Here is a 12,869-nt window from a genome sequence, read left to right on the forward strand (position 1 = left end):
GAACATGTTCCATTCATAGTTGCGCAGATAAGCCAAACTTTCTCCATAGTTTCTGCCACAATCTGGTTTCAATTCTGCTCATGTGGGCCTTCTGTAGGATAGTTTCTGTGGCCCGCATGTCTCTCATTCCTCATCAGTCTGCCGTAATCTCCAGGATATTTACCTAGTTAGGAGGGTCCCTTTGACACTTGTTTCTGTATCCACTCACCTTTCTCTTACATGACCTGCTCACTCTTGAAGCTATTTCTATGTTCTCTCAATATATCTTCTCTCAGGTGTACTTATCAAAGGCTTACATTACCACAGCAGATGACCAATTTTGCTGTGTACGTCATTGCTTTAAGTTTTTTATTTGCTTGTGACATTAAGGTTATAAGTAAACTATATAAATTTACACTACTCCTACTTATAGAAGTTCATTCATCAGAGAAATGCTTCAGGGTTACCTACAGCGTGACACACATGCTCCCGAGCACTAAAGACTAACACTGCAATGATTGCGACATGTTTGCCTTGTGAGGCTTACTTTCTGATAAGAAGAGACCAGTTATAAACAGGCAAAACAAATAAAAACATAAATAATAGTATTTCAAATAGTGATGTGCCACAGAGCAAACAAAAGGGCAAAGAATAGTGACTTAGTGGGATGGCCTGACACTTATCTGTCATGGTCAAGGGAGGAGTCAGAGGGATCGGCATTTGGGCCAATGCAAAAGTGATGGGAAGAGGCAGGAAGCCGGGGGGAATGGCAAGAGCCAAGGCCCTGAGATGCTACTGACAGGGCTTCTTCAGAGGTGAAGGAGAGTCAGGGTTTAAAAAGGTCTTAAAGCCCTTGCTAATGTAACTGAATGTAATTCTAATTGCAGTGAGAAGCCATTCAAGAATTTTATCTAAAGGAAGTAATTTCCTAGAAAAAATAAAGACTTAGGTGTGTCACTATGTAATAACAAATGTTACATTAAAACTCATTAGGATAAATGCCTTGTAGCTTGAAGGTTTAGATGGAAAGTGAGATTGGCGTTTTCAGTCAAACAGAACTCAAGTGTTTCAGTTTAACCACTCATGAATATTGCTCCAAATAAATTAAATGACCTACATCAAAGAGTGTCATTAGCAGTTTTAATTATCCAATTTTAAAAATTAAAGATGGTTGGCATTAGTTTATAGCAGTAGTTGGTTCTTTGCTCGTCTCGATAGTTTGTGGTGTGTTCTTACCAGATGTTACTGTTATTATCCGAATGAAAATAGCAGGTGACATTGTAGATCATAATTGTCATTGAATCTGAATATATTCATTCTCGAAACCCTCATCAACAAAGCTAGCATCTGTTGGAAAGAAAGTCACCCCTGTTTTTGGTCGTATGCTCGTTGTTTTCCCATTTAAGTTCTGCCACTCCTGCATTATTACAGCATAAAACTACGTTCTTTTTTCATCAAAATGTTACTACTGTGTAGTTTCATTTCTACGTAGTTTATTTCTACATAGCTTGTTGCTTTTTGCTAGCAGCTGTATATGCTCAGAAGGACATGGTCATTTAAATATTGAGTGAAAATAGCTTTGGACATTATTTCTTTTCTTCTCGGGCTCTATCCAAGATGACAGGACATTTTTTGGTATTATAGCCACAGTGGAAGAATGTGTGGGGCATTGAGGTTTCCTGTATTAGCAAAGTATCATTCAGTACTTTGAATCCAGCTACAACTTCAAATTCTATCTGTGCTTTTAGCATGCCTGATATCTACTTGCTCTTCTGCATCTGGTGCAGGTAAACTGAGATAAATTTTATATTTTAATATCTTGTGATTTGTTAAAATAGATGTAGATCCAGCAATCCCTCTTCTGGGTATATACCTGCTTTTGTTTTAATTCTGGAGATTTCTGTCATAATTTTCAAGCAGCTCAGAAGTTGTCTTATTATCCGTAGCAACTAGCAGTATAAATTGTTTTCTTTTGTTTCCAGGAAATGCTTCCAGACTGCACACTTTTACTTAGAGGACAGTACATCCCCTAGAGTAATATCTACACCTCCAACACCTATCTTTCCAATTTCAGGTAATGGCTTAAAGTGTGACCATGAGTAGCTGGTAGATATTGAACAAAAAGCACAATGTTGAAAGGTTTGTTTTTACTGGTACGCTATGCAAATTGCTATAATGTAGGTTAGTAAATTTTTGTGTTGCCCCAAATATTTATTACATCATGTTTGAGGTACTCAGGTTTATATTCTGTCCTCATTAATTTTAAACATTCTTAACCATAAAGATGGTATTGCAAAATTAATTTATAATTGTCCAAGTGTATTATGTTAAAAACATAAACATTTATAGCAATAAAATATTAGTTAAGAATAATGGTGACTTTTAATCATTCCCATTATGTTAATGGAAACCCAAGCAACAAAAGTCAGATTAAGTCATGGAAACCCAAGCAACAAAAGTCAGATTAAGTCAATGCAGAAAATGTGGATGGGAAAAAAACGACAAAAATAAGGATAAAGTCTTGTTCCTTTCTGATTACTTGAGCTTATGTGAGAAAAGGTGGTTTTTCTTTTTTTTTTTAACCTACATTAGAAAAAAAGATCTATAAAATTGTGGTGGTAATAGTAGGAAAAGCCATGAAAACAAAGAATGTATGGTTGCTTGAAATAATCTCTCAGAATGTTGAACATTTGAATATTTGGGAAGACTTTAGCTATTTTTGTCATAATTTATCTGAATAACAGTATTCAAAGGTAGCCAGGGTCATTTTGATAAAGTCATCCATTAACCCTAGAGTTTACACTATAAGTAAAATCATAGCCAGTCATTTTTAATATAAATTCAAGGGATGCATGTGCAGGTTTGCTACATGAACATATTGCATATTCAAGCCACTGATTTAATTGACATTTTATAATGCCTTAGATTGAAAAGTGACAACAAAAAATAGTGGTCTAGAATTGTGTGATCTGGAAAATAGAGGACAATAAAAGGAACAGAACTTAAGAAACTAGGAATACAAAAGGAGAAATTCATCTATGGGACCATTTTACAGATGGCACTTTTTAAATTCTCTGACTGATGCTCCATATTCTTTTGCTAGAGGCTCAAGTTCTACATGATGTTATCCTCTGAAATCTGATGACTTAAAAAAAAACAGAAAAAAAGACAAATATTTTACATTTATATGTTGATGTTTATTATATGTTTATATCATATATGATATATATTATTTATATATTTAACTATGTATGATATTTTCTTTTTGTGCCTTATAAACTTAGAAATTACAAGTGTTTGCTATTTTTCTTCTTTTGTCCAGTCTGTGTCTTTAAGCACCAGTGTTTTATTTGTTTTTCTAGTTTATATTAAAATACTGTTATTTTAGTACTACAGTGTCTCATTAACTTATTTAGAATTTTTAGACCAACAGCTCTCAGTTATATGTTACATTTTGATTCCCTTCACTTCCAAACATGTCTCTTCTGCATACTCCGTCAGCATGGGTATACAAATTAATTACAATTTTATTCAAAGTGCAACATGGTTTTTTTGTTTTGTTTTGTTTTGTTTTGTTTTGTTTGAGACGGAGTCTCACTCTTTGCTCAGGCTGGAGTGCAGTGGCACAATCTCGGTTCACTGCAAGCTCCGCCTCCTGGGTTCACGACATTCTCCTGCCTCAGCCTCCGGAATAGCTGGGACTTTGGGCCCCGCCACCACGCCCAGCTAATTTTTTGTATTTTTAGTAGAGATGGGGTTTCACCGTGTTAGCCAGGATAGTCTCGATCTCCTGACCTTGTGATCCGCCCGCCTCGACCTTCCAAAGTGCTGGGATTACAGGCGTGAGCCACCGTGTGCAGCCCATGGTTTGTTTTTAATAAATAAAATAATACAAAATCAGAACCTAGTCCAGGAGATCCAAGCTCCCCTGTTTTGAAAATCAAAAGAGTGGTGATCCAAGGGCATTTCCTTATTTCACTTGTTCAACTCTCAAAGATTCCCTCTTGATCACCTCAATATGCATGTTTTCGTGTAAAAATCAGAAAGCAAAATGAATGTTAATCTCACTTACATGCAGACCAATTAATAAAAGAAATTACCAAAATATCTGACTGTCAGTAAAAGGTAGTAGTCTACTTATAAAAGGAGGTTAGCTGTACAGGATAACATCAAGGGGTTTGAAGGACATTTACTAAGACTAATGACTTCCATGTGACAAATCATCTCTGTTTTCTTATCTAATTATAAAAGCTTCTTCTAAGCAAGATCCTTCTGTAAGTGTGAAGGTTGAATTACACCTTTGTCTAGTGTTTCTTAAGCTTGACTGACTAATTCAATTTTAGTATTCAGATCCACTTATCTAAGAGACAGAACAGATGGATTCCAATTTTTTTTATCAGCAAATTCTTGGTAACTGAAGCTTTAAAATATTAGATGGCCTGAATACTGAACATCTGTTGATATAAATAACTGTTCCTAGTGAAATGTGTTTGATGTTTCCTTGTCAGAGAAATCACTTGTAAAATTGCATACTATGAACTAGCAATATGTTCAGTCTAAGAAAGTCTTTCCAGGAAAAGGAAAAAAAAAAATCAGAGCCAGTTAAAATAACTTGGCCCCTTCACAATTAATTAACAGATCCAATGACTTTGTTTACATAGCATATTTTCAAGTTAGAATTCTTGAAATTTTACAGATTAAAAGTCCCAAAGGCTTTTGACATTATCCTTAATGAATATTCGACATATAAATGTTTTCTATTATTTATAGAGAGAAGGAAAAAATGTTTTCAAATGTAAACATCTAACTATTTGACTGTAAGACATTAAATTATACAGTTTTATGAAACTGAAATTGCACTATTATGCTTGGTCCACAGTAAAATTGAAACTATATTACTTCTGCATTTTTTCTCAGAATTTACATGCAACATCCAGGCTTGTTAAAGAAAGTTGTCTATCAAAAGATGCAGTCCACTGATAAGGAGTGGGGCTATGGTGGTATCTATAAATTAACATTGAAAATAAATGATTTTATCTTTAGGGTAGAGATGGAAAAGAGATTGCTGAACAAATCAGATTTCTGAAATACAGGTTTTGATTGATAATAAATGTAGAGAAAATCGGCAATTGTTGCTTAGCAATTGAATGCTGAGATTTAGTTAGAATTATACAAATAATTGAACTTTGAAGTTGTTTCAGAAGCTACTTTATAAATAATAGGTACGTTTATTTCTGTTAAATTATGCTTTCTAACACAATTTTTTTATTCACGTAGATGATGTTGGAGCAATTCCAATAAAGCACTTTCCAAAGCATGTTGCAGACTTACATGCAAGTAGTGGGTTTACTGAAGAATTTGAGGTATGATTTTAATATGTCTATTTTAAATAATATATAGAAAACAGTATATTTAAAAGATTCAGCAATAGACTATTTCTTGACCTAAAGATAGTGAAACCATTTGCATTTCTAGTAAGGATGTTAGTTCCATAATTACATATGTGTTTAGGAGATGTGTTATAGTTACCATATAATTTAGAAAATTGGTTTTCTATTTTAAAAGCCAAGTTGTACTGGTGGAAAAATAAAAAGAAAAAATTGTTCATTTTCTTCCGTAAAGTATAAATCTTTAATATTCTTTTTTAAAATCTGGATTAATAACAGTGATTCTTTTTAATTTTCTAAATTATATAAATAATACTAAACTACTAAATTACATGATTTCCAGCCAAATTACCTAAAAATTCTTAACTGTGATTTGTACACCAGTGTATGCAAAAGCATTTAGATAACACTTTCATTATACCAGGTAAAAAATGTATCTTTTCAAGAAAATACGCATTTCTAAAAAAAATTTGAACTTCAAAATCAGTAAGTTTTTCCAATGATATTCTGTTAAAATACTCTTAGATAGAAGGGCAGAGAAATTTACTGCAAATTTATCGTGGCCCACTGAACTATCAGCTAAGCAGATTTTTCAAAATAGAGAGCTATAAGCACAAAGGTAACAATAAAAACCACAAAAACAACAGCTATCCTTTGTGAACACCTTCCTATATGTCATTGGACTATGTACTTTCACATTCAACTTTCACCCATCTCTGGGAGTTACGTGTTATTATTTCTATTCACATTTTTTGATGAAATCAAACTTCATAGAACTTAATTAACAACTGATAAATAGCAAAGCCTGTGATTTAAAAACTCGTGTCCATTCCACTGTAGCTGTGAGCAGGCAAGCAGTCTTCAGCCTCCCCTCTGGCCATTCCCAACTAGAAAGCTTTCATATTGCGTTTTTGCTTCCCTCTCGCCTAACCCCAGTGGCTCTGTGGACCTCCCTCTTTGAAGTACTTTGAACTGTGAGCCTAATCACAATATCCACTCTCTCCTGATTTTCTTTCCCCACTGCACCCAGCAATTGCTTCCCAGGACTCACACCTACCATGATTTATTTGGGGAGGCAAAATGTTATAGATTAGAAAGCTTTAAGAAATCAAAAGAAAGAGAGGTATGATATGTTTTTACTAACTTAAAAATAATAGAAGCCAATTTATTTAATTCTAAAAGAAATCTGAATCATAGCTACATTGAATAAGAAAGCAGTGTGAGGCAGTACTAAGTAGGGTGGAATAATATAAAGAATTACATGTCTAAAACATCAAATTATTTTTTATTATTTTGATAGACTAGAGGTTACGCATGCTATAGTGTTAACTCAATGTTAATTTCAGTGTTAACTGATAGAAATTATCAGGCTAACATCCAACAAAATAAGAAAAAATAGACAATTTGTAAGTCACTGACAATATATGCAGATTCATGGTTTTCATAACTATAAAATCATTTTGAATATTATTAAGCAGTCCAAAATAATTAAATTAATAGAATAACCTCATGCTTTCACTTTAAAAGTTTTTTCTTAATTCCATCTCTTTTAACTCACTGCCTGATTCAAGCAAATTTTTCATTAACTGAATAATTAGCTTAGTAACTAATAGTGTTATACCTTTTAAGTGGTTCATGCATCAAATTGCTTTTAATTGTTCAGAATGACTTGCTGCAAAAGAAGCCTTAAAAGGTTATGTGGAGAGAGACTGGGCCATTTGCTGATGAATCAGATTTGTATTTGGGTTATTGACTTTCTCAGAAATTATAAGGTTTTTATTTTATTATATAATACTAAATAATTATAAATTCTAAACTGATATATATAGTTAGAAAATATTTCTGAAGGCATATTAACTCATTTTTCATAAAAAAAAATTGGCAGAAATCAGTTTTCTGTTCTTATTAAAGTTTAAACAAAAAGATCTACTAATTAAATATTTAAAGGGTTATGCTGTCTAAATTTTGTTACAAAATGATGTAGTGTGTATGACTTTTAAAATTTTTAGGAAATGGTTAATGTTTTGATAGCCTAAATCTGTTACAAGCCACCTAATAGGAAGCTGTTTACTTTTTAAAATAATCCCCCCAAAAAATAAAAACAAAAAGCATACCACTAATTCAGAGTTTCAAATAGTGCTACTACGGTCAAATAAAATAAAATTTGGATATTAGCCAATCTGACTAATATGACAAAATGTATCATGAAATATGTGGTTCCTCTCATCTGCATTTTTAAAATCATCATATTATGACGTCACTATCTCCTTTTAAAAATGTTATTTTTTCTTTTACATAATCTTAAAGTTCCAAATTATTAGACATTTTGATTTGCATGCAACTGTTTGAAACATTCTGTTGTGTTAGTATTTGACAAATGTTATTTATTGCATGATCATAGTTTTCCATTGTAAACCTAATATGAACGCTTTTTTTTCTCATTTGTCGTGTGCTGTGGAATTTGATTTCTTTACTTTTTTGGCATTCATTCCCTCATTAGACACTGAAAGAGTTTTACCAGGTAAGGCATTATTTCACTGCATTTTCTTTTAGCCAAGAAGTAGTTGTAACATTTAAAAAATTTCATTTGATAGATTATTTTGTTTGTTTTGTCTTCCTTATTATAATTTAAGGCACGTTGTTTGAAAGAATGTGTGTTAAAATGGTTTACATATAATTTTTTACAGGAAGTGCAGAGCTGTACTGTTGACTTAGGTATTACAGCAGACAGCTCCAACCATCCAGACAACAAGCACAAGAATCGATACATAAATATCGTTGCCTGTAAGTATATTTTGAAATCGGCTCTGACTTCAATATCATTGCCATTTTGGTCCCTCTTAAAAACGTCCTGAAGTCATCTAAGAGCTGACCTTAGTGTGGCTGTTTCGGGGCCTTTTTATCAGGGAATAGTAAGACTCGTGTTAGATAATATGTAGCATTATATCACTGACTTAAATTCCTTCTACAATTAATAACATCTGTTTCATTTAAACAAAACAAACTTGAATTTTAATCCAGTTCTTTCTTTTGTTTTTTCTTTCACGGACTGTACATCTCCCTTTGTGGTTTTTGTCATTATATATACGACTTGGTCCTATTTTCACCTAGGATTTGCTTACTTCTGCGTGAATTTACCAACCGAATGACATTTTCTTTCAACTTTCTCTTTTTTCTTCTACCTTTACCTGTTTCCTCCCTTTCTTGGCATTCTTTCTGGGGTCTTACAAAGAATTAGTTGGATTCTTTCTTTTAATTCTTTCTTTCTCTTCGTTTTCTTAGCCATTCTGTCTCCCTTTCTCTTCAATGAGCAGCTATCTGGCTTTTTTCATTAGTGCAATTTTACCTAATATTTCTCTATGAAATTACTTTTTTTCATCTGTCTTTTTACAGCACTTCTGGTTGCATTTATTCCCTATTATTTTGGTTTACATTCCCCTTCATCTCCTAAAATTCATCTTCATGTTCCCTCCCCACTCCACAAACAAACAAACGAACAAACAAATAAACATTCTACTTATACCTTTTCTATATATTCAGTGGTGTGGCCCTTCCTGGCTTCATAGGAGCATGGTATTACCAACGAGGTTATTTAAATTCTGGTTTCATTCTAGTTCTGAAAACGAATGGAGCTGCACTCTTTTCCCTGTTACTATCATGATCTCTTATATAGTTTGTATAGATGTTGCCTTTGTTTCCACAGAGTTTACACTAATTTTTATTTTTTAGTAGAGGGCTTTATATTTGTCTTCCTGAACTGCATCTTTCCTGCCTACACATAAAACTCACTTGCTTCTTGAGATAAAATTATTAGACTTTCCTCTACAAGCTAAATAGAATATACCCATCAGGTAATTAAGAAGGGGATAGAGAGTAACATTTGATGAACACCTACTATGTGGCTGGCACTGTAAATAAGTTATTTCATTTAATCCCTGAAACAACCAGGCAAGATAGGAAATTTTCCTATTTTAGAGATAAAGAAAAACAATCCAGAAATTCTAAAACTATTAAAACCAAACTACAACAGTAGATCACCCTGACATTGAGACCCATCTGTCAGTTGCCATACACCTCTTTGCACATACATTCCTGTATCAGTATGACCTGTTATCATCGCAGAAGTTTTCATATCCCAGAATATCTCTTTAACTTGTTATGCTTTGGTCTGTATTCACTTCTTCATCCTTGAAAAGAATAATCTTCCCAGTGAAACTACCATGTTTCCTTTAAGTAATACTTTATTTCTCCAAATAAATATAGTTTTTCTGTAGAACTGAATTTAATCTTAAACTCCTTTAATCATACTTTGAATTACCATAGTTATACCGTATATCAATTACCAGATTTTGCATCCATCCTGTTTTAATTGGCAGTGTGCTATCTACCTCCTCTGTGCTTGGCCAGCTGTTCTCCTGCCTCCTTTTGAAGCAGTTTCTCTTTGAGGCTCCTCCTGAAAGAGCTGTTTGTTGTAACTATTCACATAAACTTCCCAGGGAACCTTTGGCTTTCTTCTCTATCTCTTCTTCCTTCATCAGCCTCCTGTTCATCCTTCCCTAGCTTTGTGAGCCCCACCCCACCGCCCACCATCACGTTTCCATCTCTTTGAGAAGCTCTCCACTGTTCACAGCCCTTGTAACCAACCTTAAAATTCCATCTAAGAGACCAACTTCAGACTTCAACCTCTATGGAAACTTTTATCTCAAACTAGAACAATTTCTATTTTTATATCCCTTTACTACATTGCACCTCTCACCTGACACCTGTGTATATACCCTAGTTTCACCTATTACCTTTGAAATGTTCCTGAGGGTGGAGATTCTTTTTATATTTGTCTTTGTTATCTTTCTCGTCTCCGTATCCCCACAAAGCCTATTAAAGTAAGTGATTTATTGCGTTGATTTTAATGGTATGAAATAAATTATTATGCAAATATGAATGATCATTATGCTGAAAAGTAGTCTGTGCTACAATGAAATATATTCTTTTTGTATTACAGATGATCATAGCAGGGTTAAGCTTGCACAGCTTGCTGAAAAAGACGGCAAACTGACTGATTACATCAATGCCAATTATGTTGATGTAAGCATGTTTTAATTGAAAATTTTGTAGAAATTATATTAGACTGAATTATTATGCCATAATACCATACATACCTACACTAGTGCTTAATGTCATGTTATTTGATAGAGAATAAAAATGGTAAAGTAACAGTAAATAATTTTTAAGAGAGCCTATGACTAAAACATTTCATATTGAATGATACTCAAGCTATTTTACTTGGTTTATCTCCTGAGTGAGGAAAGGAATTAATGATGGGAGTGTACCTTCAGGGTAGAACAGGTAGATTCAGAAAGGTTTCTAACTCTTTAAATGTGAAGAGCAGGGCCAATACTTATTTTAAGTTTCCATTAACTCCTGGCACAATGATGTACATTTAGCAGATGAACAAAAAAATGTCCATAGTAGTAATGATTAAAAGGCCAATATGATTATTAATCCAGTTATCAACCTTTATAATTTTGGATATTCCTCAGGATACCCAGCTTTGTGAAACTTACTGGGACTCTCCAGAGACTCGTACACCACTCAGTAACTCATTGGTTTTTCACTGTGATCACCTGAATCTCAGCGGAACTCAGTTATTTCCCTACCACCCACCTCTCAGTCGAGCTGGCTTCAGGTTAATACTGTGTGGAACACTGAATTCAAATAAATGAGTACATAAGTATAAAGTGGGTTTGTTACAGGCAATTGTTCCATGCTTCCTGCGGAGGAAATATACATGTCAGAATGAACATGAGATCTGGAGTTAGAGCTGATTTTGAATCCCATCTCTGCCACTGGCTAGCTGTGGAACTTTGGAAAGCCCCTTAACTCCTCTGAGCTTTAGGTTCTTCATGTCCACCTCAGGGTTGATGCTTCCATTTTGTGTGGACGAAAGATTAAGGTTCACGTTCTGTATTAGTCTATGAAGGACACTGCTATGAAGGAATGCCCAAGACTGGGTAATTTATGAAGAAAAGAGGTTTAGTTGACTCATAGTTCTGCATGGCTAGGGAGGTCTCCGGAAACTTACAGTCATGGTGAAAGGCACCTCTTCACAGGGTGGCAGGAGAGAGAATGAGTGCCCAGTGAAGGAGGAAAGCCCCTTTTAAAACCATCAGATCTTATGAGAACTCACTCTCATGAGAGCAGCATGGGGGAAACCACACTCATGATTCAATTATTTCCACCTGGTTCCTCCCACAACACACAGGAATTATGGAAACTGCAATTTAAGATGAGATTTGGGTGGGGAAACAGCCAATCCATATTATGTTCATAAAACATCTTGTACAAACTGGGACACAGTGATGAATTGCTAATAATGATTAGCACTTCTCAGTACCTTGGAGTAAGGAGGTTACACTCCAGATGCTTTTTTAGCTGCTGTGGACATCTGAGCCCATTGCCTAAAATACATTTCAAAGCAGTGCTTTTAAAGACTTGATTTTAAGCATAGCAAATAGACTGCAAATGGATTAAATACACTTGGAATGCAAATGCACAGAATTATAGTTATGTCAAAACAAAGAGAGCTCTTTCTTTTTCTTTCCTTTTTTTTTTTTTTTTTTTACAAAAGTGATAGGGATCCTTCTGCTTCCTAACCAAGAGTATTTTCTAACCAAGAGTAGCTATCTTAGTACCATCAAATTTCTCCAACTTCGCAAGTTTATTTTTTATGGTTTTCTTTTATAGAAAAAGTATGCTGACCTAAAAAACGTAGGTATTGTACAGTTAAAGATGACATATAAATCAGTTAGTAGGAAACATTTATCATTTAATTCTTCAGGGCTACAACAGACCAAAAGCTTATATTGCTGCCCAAGGCCCACTGAAATCCACAGCTGAAGATTTCTGGAGAATGATATGGGAACATAACGTGGAAGTTATTGTCATGATAACAAACCTCGTGGAGAAAGGAAGGGTATGTAGACAATCTGTTATGTCATCCCCTTAAGACTAATTAGGGGTACTTTAAATTAGTTTTAATAGAGTCAGCATTAGGAAAGAGCCAAAGTTTTGGGAGTTAGTTGATATTCTTTTCCAGTAAATATGACAGCTACAGGGAAACTGTTAATACTGTTAGTCAAAGAGTTTCATTACAAATCATGCTATTTGCCTTTTAAATGCATTCTTCATACTGTGAGAGAAGTAAATGTGACTCATTGAAAAGCAATGTAGAGTGAAATCAATTTTAATTCACAGGACATGGATTTTAGTCTCGGCTCTGTAACCTGAATCTTCTGACTCACTTGCCTCATCTGAAAGGGGAAAATTTAGGCTACCTCATCTCCGTCTAATTCAACTCTCAGATTCTATCCCTAGGCTGCTCCACAACTAATTTCAGTCGCTTATTAAAAAAAAAAAAAAAAAAACCTTTAGAAGAGTGAAGGAGTCCTTTCCTGTCACCATCTCAGAACTTCACTGATTTCAGGGAATGACTTTTACATAGAGCAT

The 12,869-nt window shown here is 34.1% G+C and overlaps 1 protein-coding gene across 1 annotated transcript in view; it reads left to right on the forward strand.

The window, feature by feature from the left end:
- LOC113224820 (receptor-type tyrosine-protein phosphatase zeta-like) overlaps positions 1-12,869 on the forward strand; it is a 193,107-nt gene that overhangs the window by 158,683 nt on the left and 21,555 nt on the right. The window contains exons 15-20 of the mRNA XM_026454314.1: positions 1,962-2,053; positions 5,257-5,342; positions 7,867-7,887; positions 8,054-8,150; positions 10,366-10,448; positions 12,202-12,336. Coding sequence (XP_026310099.1) covers positions 1,962-2,053; positions 5,257-5,342; positions 7,867-7,887; positions 8,054-8,150; positions 10,366-10,448; positions 12,202-12,336 — 514 coding nt within the window. The remainder of the gene's footprint in view (positions 1-1,961; positions 2,054-5,256; positions 5,343-7,866; positions 7,888-8,053; positions 8,151-10,365; positions 10,449-12,201; positions 12,337-12,869) is intronic.

This window comes from Piliocolobus tephrosceles, unplaced genomic scaffold (assembly GCF_002776525.5).
Source record: "Piliocolobus tephrosceles isolate RC106 unplaced genomic scaffold, ASM277652v3 unscaffolded_40, whole genome shotgun sequence".
Lineage (NCBI taxonomy): Eukaryota > Metazoa > Chordata > Mammalia > Primates > Cercopithecidae > Piliocolobus > Piliocolobus tephrosceles.